The sequence below is a fragment of the Macaca nemestrina genome, chromosome 3 (genome assembly GCF_043159975.1).
Source record: "Macaca nemestrina isolate mMacNem1 chromosome 3, mMacNem.hap1, whole genome shotgun sequence".
Lineage (NCBI taxonomy): Eukaryota > Metazoa > Chordata > Mammalia > Primates > Cercopithecidae > Macaca > Macaca nemestrina.
Window position 1 is genome coordinate 74,463,113 of NC_092127.1, and position 25,382 is coordinate 74,488,494.

Sequence of the window (25,382 nt, forward strand, 5' to 3'; positions counted from 1 at the left end):
AAGCTTCCTATTCTTCAACAACTTCTTTCTATATACATTTTCTCTGTATACATATATGCATATATACATTTTATCTCATCTCCTCTCATAATTACTGCTTATATTCAATATCTTGTGTTGGGCAGAATAATGACCCCCAAAGATGTCAATGACCTAATTCCCATGTTACATGACAAAGGGAAATTTGCATATTAGACAGAATTAAGTTTACTAATAAGCAAATCTTAAAATATGAAGATTACCCTGGAATATACGGATGGGCTCATTGTAATCACAAGAGACCTAAATGAGGAAGACCGAAAAGTAAGAACCAGAGAACGATGTGAACAGACATTGCTGGCTTTGAAGATGAAAGGGGGCCATGAACAGGGAATGGGGGAAACCACTAGAAACTGGAAAAAGTACAAAAATATATTTTTTCCCTAGAGCTTTCAGAAAGAAACTCAACTTTATCATCACCTTGATTTTAGGCCAGTGGGACACATTTTGGAGCTCTGACATCCAGGATTGTAAAATAATAAATTTGTATTTTTATAAACTATTACATTTGCGGTAACTTGCTACACAAGCAATAGGAAACTAATAGACATCCCAACTCAAAACTCCTTTAATCCCAGAAAAACAATACTTTGATATTACCACATTTTTACTGTCCCTCACTTTCATGAGGACTTCATTTTATTCATGCAATTCAGCAGCTTAGATTCTATGGCCAGACATTATGATAACCCGACTCTGTTGCTTTGTGATACCTCACTCAGTAAAACTGAAAACACTATCTCTCAGCCCACTCTAAGTCTGCACTCACATGATAGAATGTGACAATGACAGTGATTATGCAGAACACAATCACCTTAAATTCATTTGTCTTTCATCAAGTGAGTCTTCAATACTGCGCAGCTAAAATACTGTATTTCCCTAATTCATACACTAATCCACATTCTGAATAACTACTTTATATCTATTTCTCCTTGAAACTCCCACACCAATTCCCCCATTACATTAGGTCAATGACCTTGTTTCATTAAATAAAAGGAAACAATCTGAAGGTCACATCCACACTCTCCCACCTTCCCACATGTGTGCCTTGTGTTTTTTTCTCCTACTGCTATGGAGGGTATGACTGTGCTTTTAACTGAAGCCACATGTGTCACTTGTACTCTATGCCTTGTCTTCTTTAACCCACTCAAGGATATCAATCAGGTTCTCCTGTCTCTCTCAAGTCTTAATTTTCATTATCTACAACCATTTCACTTCATATATGAACATAATATCATTTCTTCTGTATTAAAAATTAAAAATAATTACTTGCCCTACAGCCTTATCCAAGGCCTCCCATGTCCTTTCTCTTAGCTAAATTTCTCAAAAGTCTTGCCTACAATCATCGTCCTCTATGTCTTATGTCAAATCCCTCCTGCATTCTTTCTTGAACTCATGCCATTCCCAAATTTTCCTCAAACACTAAAAAACAGGTTTTGTTAAGTCACCAATGGCCCTGTATTCCAAAGTCCAAAGATAGTTATCAACCCTCATTTTGTTTGACCTATTAATAGCATTTGATTCTTCAGATACCTCTTTCTTCTTTAAAGTAATTTTTTCACTTGGATTCCAGGTCACTATCTTTTTCTGGTATTCCTCTTATCTCAGGGAGAACTCCCTCTCTGTCTCCTCTGTTGTTTTCATATTCCTAATCTCTTGAGTATAGTGTCTCATATCAAACTCATGGGACTTCTTCTCTATTCATGCTCACTCTCTTAGTGATCTCATCCAATCTCATAGCTTAAGACACCAAGCTGAAAATTTTCAAATTTTTGTGTCTACCCAGGAGCTCTCCCCTGAACTCCAGCCTCTTATATTCAAGACTGTTTACACAACATCACAATTTGGATTTTTAATACTCATTTCAAACAAAATATTCCTCTTGACTCTCCCTTTCCTTGATACAAGCACATACGTCCATGCATACACACCCCAAATATGTTTCTTTTGAACTCTTTACATATCGCATCTCAATAGTAACTCCACTCTCATGGTTTCTTTGCCAAAACTATGTGTGGTAATATCAATTCTTCTCTTTTGTTAATATCTATATTCTGTATTTCTACTTTCAAAATATGTTCAGATTGTGACCATTTCTCCTTTACTTCTACTGCAATCCCCCTGGTCAGAGTTTGCTTGGACATGGCAGTAACCAACTAAGTGTCCTAGGTTTGGCAGCCATCAACTGGCTTCTCATTCTACTCCATTAAAGTCAAAGTCAATGATTTTGACTGCTTCCCCAAAGCCAAGTCTAGCCCATTTGAGTCTTTGTACAAAGCATTATAAACTTCCCCCTCCTGTAGTGAATTCAGCTGCATCTACCTAGCACCTGGCAGAATAAGAGTCTTTTCTATATACCCAGTTTATATTTGTGACTCCTCTCCCCATCCCCACCTCACCAGAACTCACTTAGCCTTTTCCTCACTTTACATACATAGCGTAGTATTTGTTTCTTTGGGTTATTTTCTCTCTCTTCCTTCTAGAATGCAAGGCCCATGAGGATATATATGTTTCTCTGTCGTGTTTAATACTCTATTCCTAGTGCCTAAAAAAAAAAAGTCTGATACATAGCAGATGCTCAATTATGTTTCTTGAATTAATAACGAATTAATTGTATTTCCTGAGCAAGAAAACCTAACATAGTTGAAATATAATGAATAAGATCACTCCAAATATTTAGAATAAGAAAACATTTTCCATCAAGACAAGGAAGCACACTGAGAAGGAATAAATATATTAAAATACGTGACTTGATTGCAGCTCCCCAACTTCTAAATAAGTGCATTGCTTCATGAGGTAGCATAAATCATGCCAATAATTATTAAAGTCATCAAATTACTTCTAAAATATATTATACAAGGACTGTGTATGTGTTATTGTGTATATGTTTGATGAGAATTGAAAAAGGGAAAGAGACAACACTAACAAATTTAGTTTTAACTTCAAAGATCAGACGCTTTTTGGAATTCACTCCAACTGATAGACTAGCGCAAACATTTGGAAAACCTCAGACTAAAGAAAACTTTAAAAAAAAGCTCAGTTTTATTCTTGTTTATCTTTTCTCTGATTGCTGTGAATTTCTCGCAAAGTAGAAAGCCACAAGTGGTGGAAATATATGTCAACAGCTCAAAAATCAAGGCAACTAGTGCTCATTTTGAGAAACAAAAAAATAGCCCCTGCCATATCATTTTCTAAAATCTAAGATTTGAGCTATATTTACTTTACTAAAATTTTATTCCTGTACATCAGTGGATCTTTCTGGTATTTAATTCCTTTTTAGATGGCCACTTCAGAGAAAATTTTAGTAAATTCACTAAAGAAATCTATGCTTTCAGCCCAGTGCAGTGGCTCACACCTGTAATTCCAGCACTTTGGGAGGCCAAGGCAGGAGGATCACCTGAGGTCAGGAGTTCGAGACCAGTCTGTCCAACATGGAGAAACCCTGTCTCTACTAAAAATACAAAAAATAGCCAGCGGTGGTGGCATGCGCCTGTAATCCCAGCTACTCGGGAGACTGAGGCAGAAGAATCGCTTGAACCCAGGAGGCAGAGATTGCAGTGAGCTGAGATCTGCCACTGCACTCTAGCCTGCGTGACAAGAGCGAAACTCCGTCCAAAGAAAAAAAAAGAAAAAAAAAAACATCTATGCTTTAAGCTTTCAGTGCTCTTCTATTTTCACCGCATAGGAAGTATCCTGTCTATTTGAATGTGTTTACAACCTGAATATGTCCAGTACACTGGAACTTCATGAATTGAAAGGCAAAACTATCCAGTTATACAATAGTATGCATAATTTATCAGATCAGCTTCTTTCTATGGAGACAGTCGTGGATTCTCTGTTCTATACTGTCAATTCCCAGGTTATTGACCATTGTGTTATTATTTGCTGAAATGAATTTTAAAAGTATGACTCGCTATCCTGTGACATTATGGTCCACTGCAAAAATACCAATGGGCATGAACAGCATGCTCTGGCTGTTTATTCACATGGAACAGTCTGCTCTGGCCAGGTCTTTTCCTTGCCCTTTCCATTTGTCTAACATTTGTCATCTTCTACTAGCCAACTGCATAAAATTAATTACTTAGAAATGGCCAAATAACGTTCAGATTATATAGAGAGCAACCCAGTAATTGTTTTTCTACTTAAAATTGTTCATTGGACAAACGCATTAGAGAAGACATTTTGGGGATAACTGGCAAAATTTACGAGTGGATAGAGTATTGGATGACATCAATAAATTATTATTTTCAGATGTGATATTATTTTAGATGTATGTGTTCTTATTTTTGTAAAGATGCACATTGGAAGTACTTAGAGATAAAATGTAATGTTGCATGTAATTTATTTCACGATAATTAAGCAAATAAAAACGAAATTATAAAATGAAAAATAAAGCTATCAACTTCTGAAATATAACTGATGATTTACTTTAACACTTATATTGGCATATATTATTCCAGTTATTAAAAAAAAATTACTAAGTAGCAGTTATTGAGTGCTTATTATGTGCCAGGCACTCTGGTAAGTATTTTATATGCACTAACACATTGAATTATCCAACAAACTTATTTGTTGGGTAATAATATTTCCGTTATAAAAATGGAAATATTACCTCAGAAAAATTTATTGTCCAATGTGACAGTGTTTAAAATATCTTATACAGAAGCAAAAATATATTCTGTCAAGATAAGGCAAATTTAAATAATTGAAGAAAAATAAATGAAGGAAATATAGTAATAGAAAAATAAAGTAGAACCAATAGTGAGTTTGGCAAGATAATTTAAGGCCTTGAAGTGGTTTATACTTGTGAAATAAACATCATAAATTTGGTTCTAAGTTTATCAGCAAATCACACAAAGAAGAAAGTACCACTAGTTACAAAATTCACAGCATTCTGAAAGCCAAGAAAAAATGTTTAGTAAAATCCTAATTATCACTGTTTCCAAAATGACTCAGAGAATAGTTTCTGTTGATTCTGAGGACACAGGTTAATAAATAGAAAAGATCCTTTGGACCAGTGATATTCAAACTTCATTGTTCATAATAATCATCTACCTTTTTGCATTAATAAACATTTTTTAGATCAGTTTTAGGCCCACAATAAAATGGAGCAGAATGTCCATTTTACTTTTTCCAGAATGTCATACAGCTGAAATCATACATTATGTAGTCTTTTCAGATTGGCTTCTGTCACTTAGTTATATTTATTTAAATTTCCTCTGCATTAATCAAATAATTTTATGTATAGAATTCCAGGCTTCACTACCAGAAATTATGCTTTAGTAAGTTTGAGATAAGGCCAAGGAATGTGCATTCCAGAGGATTCCAATACAAAGGTATATTTATCAGTCTCTGAGAAATACTGTTCTAAATATCCTAATAATAAATTTAACATGATGCTCTCTCCTATAGAGTAAGTCATGCTCATAACAATATGCCAAATGCAATCAAGCAAAATAAATGATGTGTTACAGTTATATATAATACAATACAGTTTCATGGCATAATTTGCTGATAATGTGGCTATTTGAAGATAGATTTTAGAGTATCTGGGTGTGGAAACTAGGGCGCAAAGGATAAAATAAGAAGGGCACATGTGCCTTGTGTGGCCAGCACAGGGTTTTACAAACAAACAAATCACAGTTGATAAATGCCCTTGGGAATTATTCATGCTCTTGATACATATTTTGTGTGTATATGTCTATGTCTATGTCTACATATATGTATACAAATACAGACTCATTTACCTTTGCTTGAGTGGGCCCCTAAAGGCCTTTGGGCTTGCAACCTCAATTACAGCAATGGTTTTCAGATTGTTCACTGCACAGCTGTGGGTTCCATTAAAGACAACAGGGTTCAACAGGCGTCCCTGGGGGTAAAGTCTTCTTTAAATCCATTTTATTTACTGGACTGTGTGAAAAGTCCCATTTGATAAAAAGGCTCTGCTACTTTAAAAAAAAATTTTGAAAAATACAGATTTAGTTGAAAGAATGGATGATACAATCTTTATGCAGTCTTCGATAACTGCTGTTTATCTCAGCCAAGTTTTTGGAAGCTACTGACAGATAGCAAGGTCAAGAGTATATTCTCAGGAAGGACCTTGCATATAGTCGCTTTTACTGTAGGAATTGAGCGCAGTGCTCTATGCTTCAACAGGCAGTTTTGCTGGGAGTAGGCTGCCATCCTCTTGCAAAAGTTAAGAATCCTGAAAAGGGTATGTAGCTGACTAAGGGGCGCTGCTCACCTCTAAGGTGAGCCAGGTAATAGCCATTGGTAAGAATAAAGTTATTATCGAGCAGCAATTCCAAGTGTGCTCTTACATAGCAACAGGTAGGCAAACAAGCCTTCACAGTTCCAAGCTATGAAGCATGACTGCAACTTAAATCGTATAAAAACGCCCAATAAGCCATGAATAGTACAAGATGAATCTCCAGATCATAACTGCTGTCTGCTAAGAATTAAATAAAAATCTTGCCTGATATGATAATTTTCATTTTGGAATATTTTAATTGTAGTTCCTCTTTCTGCCAGGAAACAGGTAGTTGGAGCAACTTTCTCTTAAGACCCCCTATTCTAATCTGATAATAAAACTAATTCATTTTCATGCAAGAAAATGCTTATCTTTCAATTATCTTTATCTGGGGATATTCACCTAAAGATGTAAAAATATTTGTGGAGTGTGTCAAAAAGAGGGGAAGAGGGAGAGAAACTGACCAGGACACATCTCTATTTCTTTCCTCTGGAAGATATTAATAGGCTATTCTGACTGACTTCGATTTCCTTAGTAGTACTGTATTACAATGTAAATCAGTTGATAGTGTTAATCAGTAGTTAATAAGTTGACATTAATCAGTGAGATATAATCTTTAATAATCTTTATCTACAGATTTAAAGGTTGAAAAAACATCAATGAAGGCTATAGTCTTGGATTACTATGGAAATGTTTGGCGATAAAGTGATATAAAATGTAACAGAGGTTAGTCCTGGAATAGCAATACATACACACAGCCTATCGTTCCTACAAAATGTTGGCCTGAGATATCCAGAGGTTTACTAAGCAAGAAAATAGCGTACATTTTACATTGAAATCTTAATGGATCGATAACTTGTGTGAAATAAAGAGCTACCTTTTAAAAAACTAAGATGAATTACATTCAGAGTTATACCAAATAAGAAAAATAGTGATAGAAGCAACACACTTATGAAACATCCTTAAATAGTCATTAAAGAAAGAACACCAGCACCACCAGCATCTCCCCCACCCCCCACATATGAAACGCTATTTGGCTCAACCTTATTGTTTCAACTCTGCTACTATGTAGGTAACAATCAGAGTGTAGCCAAGAATCTGGCAAGGTATGTTATACTGAGAAAATTAAATCACTCCTGCTTGAATTTGTATCTGAGCTTCAACAGCTTACTCACCAAGTTCATGTTTGGATGACAGGCATCTTTATCTGTCTTCCTAACTAGATGTAGCCATTAAGTTTGGGTTTTTTTCCTACAAAACTATTTGTAACTAAATTACATAGTAAACATGTACATTTTTACATTTAATCAGACCCTGAGTGGTTGCTCCCAGTTTTCATCTTTCTTCAGAGCTTACTAATCTGGTCGGAAGTTTTTCAGCTGCCAAATGTTTGTCAAAAACAAATACTAAACAAAAATTTGCTAGTTTCCTGGGATATTGAACAGACAAAATGAGTTTAGGTTATTGACTCTCTATAGTGGTAAAAGAAGAGACTCTACCTCAAGTTCCTAGAGTTTTCAGTGGTCTTCACCGAAGAGTAGCAGTAAATCTCAAATATGACCTGAAAGCACCTGTCCCTCTTAGTATTTTCTGTGCCCCGTCCCTGTCTTTCTCAGTTCAAATCTGTATACAGAGACACCCAAGACTGTGAAAAAATGTGCTAATTAAAATTATGCTTAAAACCACCCGAACCCCTTCATCGGTTCTGTCTCAAATAGGTCAGTGTCAATATTTTTTGCTTTTCAAAATAATAGAAGAATACTCTTGCCAAGTGTTTAGCACACCATAGTTATTCAATAACTATGCGTTGATTAATTAAGTTGCTGAATACATGAAAAATTGCAGTTAATCTGATTGTCCACATACCAGTGTATGCAAGATTCTCTTATATTTTAGGGAAAAAAGACAAATTCATATTCCTAAACTTCATAAAACCCAAAACATTGTTTGAAAAGCAAAAGGCAAAATTAAGAAAAAATGAATAAACTCTTTGGTGTAGATGTTTTTGTAAAAAGAAAACAAAAGTTTAAACAGATTTTCTAGGGGTATAAAGCGTTTTGGTTCCAGTTTTATGTTAGTGATTTTGTTTTTTATTTTCATTTTTGTATTTTTCCTGATTCACTTTGTGTTGGAGACTATCTGACATTGGAAGATACAGTCTTTCTGCCGTTATAATAGTCAGGCATTCAGTATGAGCTAGATTTATGTTATGGAGTTTAACTCCTTCATCAAACATGTAAGGACATTAAAAATGTAAGAAAGTGATTTGTTCCAGATCACTGAATTTATTAGTAAGAAAATTATTTATTTATTCCACCCTATCAATAGTTTAGTGCTTTCTATTTTTTCGTGATTTTTAAATTTTTATTAAAACTATTTTTTCCCTTCATGGTTAACAGGGAAGTTTCACTTGATTTAACCTCTTAGTGCAATGACTCTGTGAAATAGAGATATATTCTGATAGCATAAATCTATTGTTGTAGATAATTATTTTATAATTTATTTCAAAATTTTAATACCAGTCACCAGTATTGTGTTCACTGCATTGCTCAGGTTTGTTTCCGTTATAAACAAGAATCATAATAATAACAACAACAATAATCATAAGCCTATCTTAAGCTAACTTAAGTATACAAATGAATGGATTAACTCATGTACCTAATAAAGCCAGTATCTTGTTGCAGGTGCAGCTGGATCCAGGGAACCAGAGCCATTGAGTCTGAAGCTCCTGTCCTATAAGTTTAGCAATCCTAGAAGAATCTGAAAAAGTAGCTCCTGCTTGGTTTGTGTTCTGATCCCTGCACTTGTCACTGTGGGCAGGAGATGAATTACTCAGACTAACCAGTCCTGGTTCATGTGCAAATCTCTGTCACTGGGGGAAAGAATTTAACCCACCCAAACTACATAGAATCCCCCAATAAGGAGGGGCTTCATTGTCAAAAGAATGAGGAGGTATGCTGAGTAGGAAAACACACACAGAGGTGCACACACATACACACACACACAAAGGTGTCTATCCTGGTCCCTTTTCAAATTTTTTCAATATGGCTCAGTCTAAATGATCAAACTTATTTGGGTTTTGAATAAGAATGCAGTAGTTAATCTTCCTGGGCAGAATACACATTGTCTTCTGCTGACAGAAAAGCTACAGGCCTGAGGTTCTAATTTCCACTGACATTAATGGCTTTTTAGAAACATTCATTTACACTGGCTATGATTTACTATACCAGCACTAATAGCTCTTTAAGATTCTGTTAAGTGTTAAAACACATCTAATTATGCTATATTAGAAAATTAACCAAACGTCGACTCAGCTAAGCTCTAAAATATTTTGGGGGAAAATCTGCAATAAATGGTTCTCTTTACTGTGAACAACATAACTTTTATGTTCATTTTAAGATCCTACATATAGTTATGTATAAGCAAATGATATTTATTTACTTAGTGATTATATCCTGATGAACTAAGAAACAAGTATTTTCTTTCAGGGAGAAACCTGCAACCAAACAAGCAACCACAAGAAAAAGATTACAACTGAAAAGTTTTGACATATTTATACAACTATGTTGAAAATTATAATACTGTTTTGAAGAGACGATACAGAGATACAACTTTACATGGCTTAAAATTGAATGGATTTTTCAATGTGGAAGATCTCTTAGAAACAGCATAAATAATAACTATTTTATAGCTCTTCAAAGGAAATAAACAAAATTTAATTTGTCTCTCCATTGGATGTCAGTATTGCACCACTAAAATATCACTGCCAGCTTTACTTTGAAAAAAAAAAAATGAACTGGATACCTTACTGACGAACTCAAAAGTCAAGCTGTTTTACATAATTTTACCTACAACTCAATTAGTTATATCATTGTTGCTGCCTGATGTATATGACTTTGTGATATTCTCTTTCAGCAGCTACAAAGTCCCGTTGGTTCAAAAATGAATGCATTTGAAAAACAACTTGAAAATGTCACTACCACTTTGAATAACCTTCAAAACTGCTTACAGTAGGTCAGTACTCTCTCTAGGTTGGTGTACAAGTGAGGGTGATTAATTTTTTAAAAGGATAATAATTCAATTTTGAAAGATACACAGTTACTCACCTTGTGTGCAATAGCCTATTTGTACATTTTGGAGGTGGTTGGCAGGAAGTTACATAATGATTTGCAAAACTGCAAACAGAGGTATATAGCATATCATAATATATTTATTAAGGACTAATGCAAACCACATTGAGTTATAGGAAGGAAAATGTATTCCCCAGTGCTTAGAACTTACTGAACATGAAGAATTTGAATGATATTGTTTAGTGAGAAGGGAAGGAATTTCCATGCCTACCTCCCCAAACAAATAAATCACTGCTTATATCCTGGGAATGTTTCCAAATAGTCTATGTTTAATGATATAAGGAGTATTTATAACTGAGTTTATATTCACTTGTCTTTTCTGTCTCACTTTTCAAATGTATACTTCAGACTGAGGCTGCGAATACCAAATATATGTTCAAGATAGAATACTAGGGTACCAAGGTCAGTTGTCCTTGCATTGTTCTTTTATGTTTTAAGACAACAACAGTGTTGCTCCACTGAATGGTTACCTTGTATTCATCCATAAACAGCCCAGAATAATCCATGAAACAGCATAAGAGTAACTTGAAATCATCCTTATTCCATTGTAGAAAAAAAGGATCAGTGGACTAAACAGAAAAAGGAAGACTTCCTGCTTAGATTGGCCATCCATTCAGGCCATTTCATTGAATATTTTTTTTGTTGCTTTTGTTCCTGAGTCAGTGTCTAGTTGCTAATTGATAAATGTTAAAAGCCTCACAAAATATGTACTTGGAAAAAGTGCTACATTGTAAAAGTGAAGCTGGATTTTCAGATGTCCTTGCATGATACAACTGAGATCAAACATATTTAGGAGAGATTTGAACACAATTACATTGAAATGAGAAAAGGAGTAAGTAAATTAAAAAAAAAAAAAGCAGACACCTAAACTTGATGACAAGAGGTCTGAATGTCAATTAGTTTATCAGGCGATAAAACATATTAAAAATTATAGCCACTCATTCAACTAATATTCATCAAAGTCAGGATGGGGAAAGCATGAAAAAGTGTAAAACCTAACCAAGAAGAAAAATGTTGCCCTTAACAAGATAAGGGTCCTGCTGAACATAAAACTTTATGTGACAAAGAAAATATCACCATGATAGAGTGAAGAAAGCGTTACATAATAAGCAGTACTGGGATAATTATTTAAAATTTGGGAGCAAATTAAGACATATATATATATATATATATGTCTGAAGACAAGCTTTGACAGTCTCTAGCACGTTTGTGCTGCTGAAACATGCTCACTAAAGGTCTGAGTTGATTTGTTAAAAGTGTAGATAATTTTGCTCCTGAAAACCTAGCAAAAATTAGACTTCATTGCTTGTGATGTTAGTTTGCTTGAAACACATATAAAATAAGCACAGGTCAACAAAATTTGCTGCTACTAAGTATAAGGACGTATATATTCAGTCATTTAAAAATATAAATAATGATAAATTATCATAAATGGAAAATATATACACAGGTGGTCTCCTGGCTTTCTTTTAAATTTTCTTAAAAGTTCATATATTACTGAAATTCACCTAATCAGAACAAGTGTGGTGCTTATACACAAAAATGGAGCATACTCATATCAGCTAAACATAATTGCACGAAGAAATATGTTTATAATATAAGCTACAGTTTTAAATTTTATTCTCTACACAAATTTCTCAGAATTAAAATGTAAAAATATTTACTAAAGGTTGTTTAGCTCTTTTCTGCCTACTCCTTTGTTCTTAACCATTTTAAGGTATTTTTTGCTGAAGACAAAAATTACCAAATTTTTCCATTTTATTCAATATCCAACTTATCTCAATGTCTGTCAAGATATATACATTGACATATTAAAACTTTGAAAACAGTGAATAAATAAATCTACATTTCACCACTAGATGTCATCAAAGATCTGTTCATCAAAACATCCATCAGCCATCCAGCTTTTGGCCATTTGACCTCTGCGGGAAAAATTATTCTATTTCTCAGCATAATCAGGAAATGATAATTTTAGTAAAATAGTCTAATTCCTCAATGTTTACATAATGAGTTTCCATATGCAGCAATATCTTAAAAATAAATAAAAATAACCCAAATGTATGTTAATAGAGAAGTTACTTTATCATTTCAAAACTCCTAATAGATCTAATTAGTAGGCATTGCCAGTGTGAGAGTAATTTTTATATAATTTTTATATATATATTTATCAGAAATATATATGCATGTAATTTCTCTGCTATTTTTATTGGAAAATAAGTACAAGTTGTCCTCTTTCACTCTAAGATAACTCACCAGTTCGGAGGATTATAACACTATTAGCAGTTGAAACTCTTCGTATCATTTGTAACTATTATCATCAGCCCCAAGATGGAGAATCTGATAATTGATTTTACATGTTTAATTAGTCTAAATAATTTTAATATATACTTTTCATTCTTTATATTTATTCCCACAGGAAATAATAATGAAATAATTTGCTTCATATAGTTTTGTGGTAGAATTCCTTTAAAAAGCAAACTTTCATGCAATAAGTATAATTTTATCTGAAAAACCCAATCTAATAATCTGTTTTGTTTTTTTGTTTTGTTTTGTTTTGTTTTGTTTTTGAGACAGAGTCTCGCTCTGTTGCCCAGGTTGGAGTGCAGTGGCCGGATCTCAGCTCACTGCAAGCTCCGCCTCCTGGGTTCATGCCATTCTCCTGCCTCAGCCTCCCAAGTAGCTGGGACTAGAGGCGCCCGCCACCTCGCCTGGCTAGTTTTTTGTATTTTTTAGTAGAGACGGGGTTTCACCGTGTTAGACAGGATGGTCTCGATCTCCTGACCTCGTGATCCACCCATCTCGGCCTCCCAAAGTGCTGGGATTACAGGCTTGAGCCACCGCACCCGGCCTAATAATCTATTTTTATTGGGTAGAGTAAGTAGGTTGATGTTCATCTGAATTGGCATACTTCCAAACTGAAAGAGATCAGGAAGGGAAAATTCATAATAGAATAAATAATTAATACATTCTCTTCAATATAGACTTTTTCTTCATAATGTGCTATCAAATATCACTTTGGGTATTAAATATTTTCCCTAAATGTTCTTTGTAGTATCTTTTTTTTCAAGATAAAATGTAATATAATTGGAACCATTTTGATTAAGCATTTTTATTCTTCTTTTGAACACTCATTAATTATACTTTGCTTTCTAGGACCTGAATGATGTTTTTATTGCAAATTTCCCAACTTAATCTCTATGTTTTGGAGAATACATGGACTATGACCAGGATGGAACATTTAAATTCATATACTCAATCACTAACTCAATCCTTCCAAGAAAAATAAAAGAAATCATATATTCCAAGGCTGTCATATATAATGCCGACTCAAAATTATGATATTTCTGATAGGTTGATCATTGGTTATACTAATAATTTGCTTTAGTATGATATTCAGAAAAGGGTGGTCATGGTATATATTTAGGTCACTGCATATCTTCAGGTATATTTCCTGGCACACATTAGATATTCTGTATGTATCTGTTGAAGAAATGAATAAATGCATGAATAATACGTGGCAGTAATCATGAGAAGAGAGACTCTGGCTTTTTCTATACTAATCTCTAATTCTGCAAGTAATACCTATGCCATTTGAAATACTAATGATAGTAATATATTGGCAAATTTTAACATAGGGACATACCTTATTTTTGCAGCTTATACTTGCAGGTAAGCAGAGATTATTATAAACAATTCAGGAGTGAAGAAAATAAGACAATTGACCAACTAGTCACAGCAACCTGAGATAAATTGAGAAAATAAGTTACTGTTTTTAACAAACCTTTCTTAGAAACTTTAATATGATATTCCATGTTCCTTATAACCCCAATATTTTATAGTATTCAAGTCCATGTTGACAAAATGTAGGGGTTGACAGAAATTGTCATGCTTTTATATTGTTAACTTATATTTAAGGAAAGGATATCTATAAAATTCAGTTTTACCAACTAAGAGGATATATGAATTGCCCTGGGTTGCTCTCACACTTTATTGGGAATATCTCTTCTTAAACATTTACTTATTCAACAATATTTATTTAGCAAGTACCATGTGCCAGGCATTGCTCTGGTCACCGAGGACTCAGCATTCAAAGAAGATCTCTGCCTTTATGGAGATTGCCTTCTCATTGAGAGAAGTAAACATAAAAAAGTAAAGAAAGAAATACATAAGTAACATGATTTTAGGTAATAGTGAGAGTTATTAAGAAATGGCGATCCAATCATAAACCACTGGAGAAGGCCAATTTAAGTTGGTTAATCAGGAAAGGCTTCTCTGAAAAGGCATTTAGATAGGCCTGAAGGAGAAGAAAGGGCATCCACATGAAAATCTGAAGAAAACGTATTCCAGGAAAAGTGAACAGCACTGCAAAGGCCCCTCAAAGGAAACTGGCTCCACATATTTCAGAAAGAAAAAAGGTGCAGTAAGGCTGAAGTTTAGTGAGTAAAGAGAAATGTGGTAGAATATCAGATTGAAAATACAGGCAGTGGCAAGAACAGGTAGACACCAGTAGGCCTCGGTGGGATGCTTAGAAAACCCAAGTGTTTTGAGAGGGAAGTGAAATGACAGGTTATATGGTTTTTGAAGAGGGCTCTGGTTGTTGAGTAGAAACTTAATATTAGAAAGCCAAGGATAGAAGGTGGGAGATCCTCCAGGAGCTTTGTGCAGTAGGCCAGGCAAGAGATGAGCATGACTGGGGGTGGCAAGAGATGAAGTGTTTTAGGAAAACTTACAGTGGTAAAACCAACAGGACCTAAATATTTTATTGTATGTGACGACTGAGAAAAATACAGCAGTCGAAGTGTATAAGTAACTGGATAAATATTGGTATCATTTACAACATGGAAAAATCTTGGGGGAAATTATGGATTCTGTTATGGTATTTTAAAGTTAAAATCCTTATTAGACTTAAAATAGAGATGACAAGTAGTCAAGTTGCGAGCTTGAGAGATAGATGAGAGGTAGAGATATAAATTTGGGATGTTAATGTCCATATAATAATCAAAGACATGAGGCTCTATGAGATTATACGGGGAGGAAATTAAGACAGCCAAGAGAAGAGGGCCCAGCCCTGAGTCCTGCTTTATTTATAGGTCAGGCAGCAGAGTCACAGCGAGAAATCAAAACCGAAACAGTCATTGAAATAGGAGGGGGAACAGGAGAGTACCGCTTTTAAAAACAGTAACAGCTTTCATTTTTTGAGAAATATCATGCGCTAGGTACATTTAATACTGTTTATGTACTAGTATTAACTCTTCCATCCTCACAACAGCCACATGATGTAGGTAAACATAGGTACTTATCTCCTTTTGTAGAAGAGGAGTCAAAGATAGAGAAAAATTAAGAAAAGCATTTTAAGAAAGAGGAAACTATGTCAAATATGCTGCAAGGTTGAGCTTGACTAAGATTAAAGACATAAAAGTGAATGTTTTATTTGGTAAGAGAGAGGACATTGGTGATTTCAGAAAAAAACAGGCTCAATAGGATGAATGTGAGAGTTCCACAAAAGTGTGCTTTATAAAAAATAGTAGTACCTTTCTGAGAAGTTTGCTATAAAAGAGAAAGAGAAAACATAAATTTGTTAGAAGGAGACACTATATTAATAATTTGTTTTCAAGATATGAGAGATACCAAGAAATATTTTTATTCTTCTGGCTATTATTCTATATATGGAAATAAATTACATAGGAAAAATAGTGATTAATTACTGTAGCAAAACCTTGAAAAACCAGAATGTGATCCAAACTATAAATGGAGAGGAACTAACTTTTTGTGGGTACTGAGATTGTGTATTTTAACAGGAATCTGGGAAAAAAGAATACAGATACTGAAGCAGGAAAGGTGGGTAGGTTTGATGGTGAGTATATGAGGATGTTCATGACTATTTCTATTGTCTGAAAGTAATATGATGGTCATCATTTGAGTATGAGAGGGAAGAGTACAGAAAGATTAATGGAAAAGGTTGGGTGCAGTGGCTCACACCTGTTATCTCAGCACTTTGTGAGGCTGAGGTGGAAGAATTGCTTGAGGACAGCAGTTTGAGATCAGCCTAAGCAACATGAGACCCTCATCTCTAAAAATGGTTAAAAAAAAAAAAAGAAGTTGGGCATGGCGACACATGCTGGTAGTACCAGCTATTCAGGAGGCTGAAGCAGGAGGATCACTTGAGACCAGGAGGTTAAGGCTGCAGTGTACTATGACTGGACCACTTTATTCCAGCCTGGGTGACAGAGTAAGACTCTGTCTCAACAACAACAATTTAAAAAAAGATTAATGAATTAATGAAGATAATTTAAAAATAGAAAATCTATTAAGAAAGGGTAAAGAGATGGATAGCAGTGTTGAGAGGCCATTTAAGATTGCAGTCACAAGTATAATGAGAAAACCAGTCAGCACTGTGGTGTTCTCTAGCAATATTCAGCTGTTCTGGTGCAGTGTGCAGTAGGCAGATAGCTGAGTTTTCCCAGGGAATTTTGATGAAGAGCCACACCTGGGAGTTAGCGCAGTGATTAACCCAATATATACCATCTAGAAGTGTGCCTTTGCTGAACTAAAGCGAGATTTTCTTGTCTTCACTACCTGATTCTGAGCAGGAAAAATTACATTTTGTATGTATGATGCTTATAGAGCCAAAGCATCTCCCAAAGTCTGGTGATAGAATAGTGTTGTACTTAGCAAAGTTTGGGATTTCAATTTTAACTCATATTACATGAAATGAACCACAGCAAATTGTTCTTTCTAATTCTCTACCACTCTTAAAACTCCAGGGGGTCTTCCATTCTTCTGGCCTTCCATTTCCTTCACGCCACATGGTATTTTATATTTAGTCAAAATTTATCTTAGGGTTCTCAAATGATTACCTGTTGTTTGATTTCTTGAGCACTTAAAGTAATTCTTTTTATGTTTTTCATTGTTACCATGGCTCTTTTATCAAAGAGTTGGATTAAACAACCTTTGAGAATATTATTTGTACTAGAAATCTCAGCCTGGGCATTTTTCACACATCACACCTTCAAAAACCTCTTGTTGTCATACTTATCATTAGACAGTAGGGTCTTTGTGCCAAAGACCATGTCTTTTTCAGCTTGGTCTCCCACAACACATAGTCCTGCGCCTAGCACAGAGTGGGTGCTCAGTACATGTTTCTCTGAATGAACAAATAAATGTATTATCCTGCTGAGGAGTCTAAATAACATACACAGACAAACACTAAGCAAGAAGAGAGAAGAAAATGAAACATTAACATGTGAAAATAGGTAGGTTTTTAATTGTGTTTACAACAGAAAGAGCATGGAATTAAACATTCTGTTCCAGATTACTTGGTAAGATGATTATAAAGTGATAATAGACCTACAATTGTTTGCATGGACATACTATACCAAGAATGTGACTATTCATTTTCTCACATCTCTTAGACCAGGATTACTGATTGTGTTGTTTTCTTTGTAAAAGCTGTTCCAGGACCAGCATCAAAAGATACTAAAGACAGATTCTGCAATATTGAAAGAGAAACACAAGATAATTGTTTCATTCATAAAGAATCTTACAGGTAAGTTTCATGATTTAATAACAAAGTGGAATGTCCAAGCATATCATCTGAAAATAATGTAATAAGTATAAAGTAGTGTCTCCACATGACTTGCCTTATTCTAAATAATATTTATCCTTTAAATATTATCAAATACTATTATATAATTACTATATGACTGTATGTTGCCTGCTTTTGACAGGGATACAAGTTATTATTTTGAGCTTTCTCTACTGCGTTAAAATAACATATTTGTATGTGTTTCTGGTTTGGTTTTTAAAAATAACATCGTTGTTGAGCTCGAATTCACATCCCATATATTTTAACACATAGGTTATATATGTCATATAAAATTAGTGAATTTATGCTTTATTTGTAAGGGCAAAAAGAAAGAAAGGCACTACTTAACAAAGATTCAGAAACAAGTTTGCCTATGAAGGATCGAGAACAATTATTCCACTAGACTTTCTCCAGAAGATAATCAATTACTTAGTAAATCTCACAACCTCTATTGAAAATATCCTGTGCCAGACACTGAGGATAGGTCACTGAGCCTGACCGATGTGGTTCCTGATATGGAAGAATTTAAAGCCCAGAAGGGGAGGGGAGAAATATATGTATATGCTTAGTACTCAGAGAAAGCTAGCAAGGGGTTCTTATTTGAGTCAGAGTGGCCAAGAGTTACAGTTAAATATATTTTGTCTCATCTTACAGAAATTTAGCTTTACTTCTACCACAAATTCTCATCCTAAATTCTAACATACACAGATATAGAAGCAATAGGATAAATAATGAACCAAAATGCTTCTTCAGTTCATTCAGCAAACATTTTATGTGTGCTTCCCATGTCTTAGGTCTCTACTAGGTGCTGGGAGTGAAAATTAAAAAGTCACTGACATGGTTTCTGCAGTGGAGAAACTAATATGTGAGCAATTATAATAAGGAGCCATGAGCACAGAAAACCAGAAGAAAACTTGGGAGCAGGGAGAATAACTCAGACTGAGAAGTCTTTCTCTAAAAGATAATATTAGGGTTATGATTTTAAGAGGAAATATTCGGTCAAGGAAAGGGTGAGGAGAGAAGTGGGAAGAGGTGAGGAAAAAGATGGTACGTAGTGGGAACTCAAGAAAGAGGCAGAGATACTAAAGCTTATGTTTATTAAAAATAGCATAATACATATGAGAAATTGCAAATGACTGTATCGAGCAGGTAGGAAGTGTAGAAAGTAAAAAGAAATGAGTTTAGAGATGCAATTAAGCACCAAATAACGAAGGGTGTTATGTGCCAGTGTAGGTTTTATCTTACTGTGACTAGGGAACTACTTAAAGACCTTGAGTAATTATAAATAGAATGACCACATTTGCATGTGTACACAGATATTCAATAAGTGGAAGGAAAATAGGTTGCAGGAAAGACAGCCTGGAAGCAGAGCAAATACTTAGGGAACAGTGGCAATAAGCCAGGAAAAACACGCTAACCAGCTGCATGAAGGCAACGGCAATACAGCAGATACTCAAAAGAGACCAGGGAGGTAAACTAACAAAACTTCGTTACTGGTTGAAGATGGTGGGTGTGGTAGGCATCTAAGGTGACACAAGGATTTACTGGCTTGAGCGGTGGTATTAATTCTGGTGTCACTATTTAAGAGAGGAAATGAGGAAGAGGATGAGATTAGGGAAACAGAGACAAGAATAGACTGATATTATTCACTGTATTATATGTACCAGCCACTGTTCTTCTGCTACAGTTTTAATTCATCTTTATTTGCTGCTGAATTTCAAACATGAATCTCCAACCAGGCTTGCTTTCTTGAGTTCCAGATTTGTATATAAAAATGTCTCCTAGATATTTTCACTTGGATAGCTTGACAAAGAACTGCAGAGTAGAATCTGAAAAATGAGATTAGATTTAGGCACTAGAAGAGAAAGTGTGTGTGTCGTTAACTTTTTGCTATATTTTTTTTTCACTGAAACTATAGAAAATAAGAAAAATAGAGGTATGGACACAAATAAGTTAGAAGTGGCAGCAAGATGAAGAAACACTTGCTTTGGGAATTACTTCTTTCAGTAAGTAGAAAAAGATAATCTGCTGTAATCAGTGGAGGTAAATTGGCAAATTAAAAAAAAAACTGAGGGGAAAATGGTGAAGGTTTGAAATAGCTACAGATAATAAGAGAGGGAGTCAAAATGGAAATATAAAATGGTGTGCAGGTATCATTGACAGTTCAACTAAGATGAGGACCTTGATCTGTGGGATTTCAATTTTAGTAGCACCAATCCACGTGGCTATTTGATTTCTGTAAAATTTCTTGAGTCCAGGTACAGGAGTGGAGAACACAGGTGGTTGGGTTTATCTAGGATTAGACTTTTGCTTTGTGAGTGTAGTAGGAAAGTAGAGTCAAGTTTTGTGGGTGTAGACAATAGAATTGTTTAAGTTAGAGATCAAAGGCCCAGAGTGATTATTAAATAGACTGTATCCAGGAGGAATCTTTTAGATTGACAGGGAAAAAAAGGAGCAGTTATGAGCTGAACACCAATAGAGAATAATGGGAATGGGAACTGGAATATTAAGAGGCTAAGAACAGAGAGGAAATCTTAAGAGCAGAGTATTTCAGAAGTGGGGAGACCCTGGGTGATGCAAAGCCCCAGGTTTGGAATGGAGTTGCTCACTGAAGAGGGAAGGAAAGTCAAAGGCTTGGACAAAACCAAGGGAATCTGCTATTAATTTGTCAGATGGCCCACCCAGTGTTGGAAGGACTTTCAAGGCCACTAGTCCAGCCTCCTTAAACAGAAAAGTATATTACATTGTGACCTTCAATAAATGTTGGCCAAGGAGCAGGCATCCTGAGCATGAAATAGTCACCCATCATAGAGCACCCTATGCAAATGATTGAGCTTAAGTTCTCTAAAGCAAGTATAAAATAAGTCAGTGATAACTTTGTTTTTTAATTTAAATATTATTTGCATACAGTAGTTTGTATTTCTTACTTTTGTTTTTAGAAGAAAATGGTTCACAGGATTTGAAGGGAAGGAGCTTTTGATTCCCTCTTGGACAAAAGAACTTCAGCAAAAGTCCTAGAGGGAGAAACAATACGGGATGTAACAAATGTTCTCTTAGAGTTGACATCTAAATGACTTTTCATTGTAGAGGCATGGAACCAATCTAAATTCTCCCACTTCATCTTGTGTTGCCTATCAGACAGTTAAATCTTATTGTTTTAATCCGCCTATAAATGTAGCTGTGGGCTTAATATGGAAACAACATTTTTTGAATATGGATTTTAAAAAAATCTATGTTTGCAGATTTTAATTTATTTGATTATACCATCATCTGCCTCTAGTGGAAGAAAATTCAAGGCTGTTTGCTTTCCTGGCCTCCTTTTCCCACTTTCTCTCCAAAACGAATCAGGATAAAGGAAGAAAAATCATTTTCTTTCATCCCTAAGGAGGAGGAGTATTGGTTATTGCCAGCTCCTAGGATATAATAGATTCAATGAGCTAGAATAATCTAATCAAATCTTTGTTAAAGGGGTTAGAAGGTACTGTATCTGCAGGAGCTCCACACACAAACCTGAAACTTTTCCTAATTCTATTACTTTACAGTCTGTGTTCTTTACCTGTTGACAGAGAAAATATATTGAATCTGAGAAGAGAGCTATTAAATTAATAGTCAAAATTACTTATTTTACCACACTTCATTATTGCTCTCAGTTCCTTCAGTCATACAGAAGTTTGGTTTACATATCCCTTTCATTTTAAACATCTGGGAAGCTTTAGAAACCAAATTTGTTATAATTCTGGGATGTGGGTTTGGTATTTGGCATGTATAATTTTGCAAAATGGAGATTAATAAAAATAGAGTAATAACTACTCAAGCAAAACCAAAAATTGCAGGAAGAAGCAAGTGCTAATTGAATAATGTGTGTGGCTGCAGTTAAAATCCATAAAAAATATAATATATGACATTTGGTTATTATATTTCTTATAGAGTAACTTCTTAATGTAGTAATTTCTCTTTCTATACCAAAGACCCAACATTATATAGTAACCATGCCATGCACACCTATGTAATTCATGACTGCCTAGATAATTGTAATATTATACTTACTCTGTCACTGTTATTTATTTTTCTTTCTTTTTCTTTTTGAGATAGACTCTCACTTTGTTGCCCAGGCTGGAGTGCAGTGACACGATCTCAGCTCACCGCAACCTCTGCCTCCCAGGTTCAAGTGATTCTCCTGTCTCAGCCTCCCAAGTAGCTGGGATCACAGGCACCTACTGCCATACCCGGCTAATTTTGCATTTTTAGTGCAGACGGGGTTTCACTATGTTGGCCAGGCTTGTCTTGAACTCCTCACCTCAGGTGATCAGCCCACTTTGACCTCCCAAAGTGCTGGGATTACAGGTGTGAACCACTGAACCCGGCCTGTCACTATTATCTTGAACACGCTGTCAGTCAGTACTCCTAGTCATTTATATTTATTTACTATGTTAAGTAAAAAATGTTTTATAAATTGTTGCAATTGCTGGATTCTTTTATTACCAGATCATATTCCTTTTCATATTTTAAGATGAAAAAATTCTCGTTTCTCTTCTGCAAACTAGCTAAGAAGAAGCTGTACACACTAAAACTGTTTGACAGATTTCCTAAGCCAAGCACAAGTAAGCTTGAGTGCTATCCTTTTGTCTATTTACAATTTAGCTTGAACAGAGAGCCTTTACATTACATCAAATCATCTGTAACACAAGAAGCTTAACACCAGCTGTTTTGAAAGTTGTGCCATATGACCAGGTATCGAACATTCAGGAACACAAACAGGTATCTTGGGGAAAGTTACTGAATAGCTAATGCAAAGCAGATTGTGTTACAGTAATAAACTAAAGAGCCAAAAGTAAGACTGAGGTCAGTTAGAAAAGTTTTTTGTTGGTTTGTTTGTTTTTGTTTAGCATAGTGGTTACATCTGTTCATCATGTATACTCCTATCAGAGCAAACTACCTGCAGTTCCCCAATGTGCCACACTCTTCCATAACTCAATGCCTTTGACCATAGGGTCATGCCTTCCAAAAATTACCTCTATCTATTTGTTTACCTGGTGAGCTTCTATTTTTTTCTTTTTGACTCAACTGAAACAATCCCCACGTGGAAACTTCTCTCACTCTCCTCTGTTTCAATAGTACATTGTCTGTACCCATATTACAAAATATATTCCTTTGCTTATTGAAACTGCTTACTTGCTGGTTTTGTCCCCTGGAGGTCAGAAACTATCACTTCTTCATCCCTGTATTTCCAGTATCACATACAGAGCCTGGCACTTTGGAAACAGAAAACAATGTTTGTTTGTGTTTTAATAAAGGCAGTACTTAGAGCAGTGAGATCAAGAGAATAGTAAGAATACTGACAAAGGAATAGTATTTGGTGGTGTTATAAATGAAGAAACATATGATTTTGTATAAATTAATAAATTTTACTAACTTACGAGTGTAAGAAATATCAGTATGTTCAGAATTTTTAGCAACATAAGTAGGCATCTTTTGATATAATATTAAGAAATATTAGACAGAAGGTAGCAAATGAATGTAAACAAGGGAAGTGCAAAGACTGTGATAAAAAGGCCATTAAAATGTAGCCAGATGGAAGTTTTTTATAACAGTTTTAGGAGAGAAAGAAGATGCAATGAATATATAAAAAAACTACACTACCAGCGAAGAAGAATATTCCATTATAGTGCTTATGTTAAGGAATGAGGCAAACAGAAAACGAAAACACTAGTTTATGATTAGATATAAAACATCATGAGAATACAGATCACAGAAGAAAAATTATTGAAGTAAATTATCAGATAATTCAAGTAGAATGAAGAAAAGAGGTAAACTGGATGTTGAAAGAAAGGAAAGGAACAACTGAAGTGGTAAAGGGATGTGCAATGAAAGTCAAGGTGGAAGCAAGGAATGATCTAGGAATGTTTGAGGACCAGAAAGAAGACCAGCCCCAGGAGGACAAAATGCTGTTCTTAAAGGTGTAGATGTTTGGGTTAACATTGAAAATTTGAGTTGAAATATAGCAAACTTTTTTATTTTCATAGACCGTCAAGTCTTTTTCTATAGGCTGACAACAAAGCAAATGGATATCTAACTTACAATGAAATCCAGAGCCTTCTAGGAGCAGAGACACCAGAATAAGAACAACTGGAGCTATTTGATGCTGATAATAACAAGAGGTGCTCCTACCTGTAACTAATAAGAGCATTTGGGCTGACTGGTAAGAGGATTCAAGGGCCGGAATATCAATAATGGTCAAGTGACAAGTAGTCTTGAACAGTGTTCTGTATTACAGCCCAAAATTAACAGGCAACCCACATTTTCAGTTATTAGTTTATAATTGAAATCCAAAACAAAAGTTTACAGAAAAACCTGAAAAGTAGCAATAAACATAGCATCTCAAGCCATACACAAGGATAATTAGAGTTTAAAAAACTGACAGTCATTGCTTAATTGCACAAATAAATGGGTTATTTGCAGGCTATGGAAAGGCATATTATTTAGTCTCCTTTTGTACTTGATAATAGGATTTTAGGATGACACTCTTAATACTGTTAAACTTTTTTTTTTTTTTTTTTTTTGAGACAGAGTCTTGCTCTGTTGCCCAGGCTGGAGTGCAGTGGTGCGATCTCGGCTCACTGCAAACTCCACCTCCTGGGTACATGTCATTCTCCCACCTCAGCCTCCCAAGTAGCTGGGACTACAGGCACCTGCCACCACACCCGACTAATTTCTTTTTGTATTTTTTTTAGTAGAGACGGGGTTTCACCATGTTAGCCAGGATGGTCTCGATCTCCTGACCTTGCGTTCTGCCCGCCTCGGCCTCCCAAAGTACTGGGATAACAGGCGTGAGCCACCGCGTCCAACCAATACTGTTAAACTTTAAAGCCGAGTATTCTAAAGTGGTGATGTAAGGCTACTACTCATTTAACAGAAATAAGAAATTAAAGCAACAGAAATAAGAAATTAAAGCAACATAACTTGCATGAAATTTTAAGGAATCTAAAATACCTTTTTAAATTGTACTATTTCCCCCATCTGCTTCTTTTCTATTTAGTTTTCACAGAATTTTTTGTGTAATTTGAACAGATTTACTGTGTATATCTATGGGCAGTTTCTTAACCAGTGAGGAAGAGCAAACATACTAGACCTGGCACCTGAAAGCTGGTAGATGAATAGAACACACGACTATAAAATGCAATTCCATGTCACCTAACGCTAAATGTATTTATGATTGGAGAACAAAAAAATTAGTTAAATTTCTGTCATTTACCTCTGATATAAGAAATGATAGCCAGCAGAGAGATGTTCTGCACCTTCTGTCTTGATATGCACAAACATGTGAGTAGATGCCACCTACACTTCCAGTGGTATGGCCACATTCTCAGGTAGGACACCC

At 35.0% G+C, this 25,382-nt stretch overlaps 1 protein-coding gene across 5 annotated transcripts in view; it reads right to left on the reverse strand.

The window, feature by feature from the left end:
• Positions 1 to 256: 256 nt before the first annotated feature.
• The window catches only part of LOC105486216 (UDP glycosyltransferase 8), a 115,095-nt gene continuing 89,969 nt past the window's right edge, over positions 257 to 25,382 (reverse strand). Inside the window, exons 7-8 of one of the 5 annotated variants that reach the window (XR_011621074.1) lie at positions 20,932 to 21,018; positions 17,643 to 17,908 (exon numbers count right to left, since the gene is read on the reverse strand). Coding sequence is in view for 4 of the 5 variants with exons in the window: in XM_071093109.1 (XP_070949210.1) it covers positions 23,210 to 23,256 (47 nt within the window). In the remaining variant the exon portion in view is untranslated. The other 4 variants (XM_071093109.1, XM_071093111.1, XM_071093112.1 and 1 more) reach the window with 4 other exon arrangements.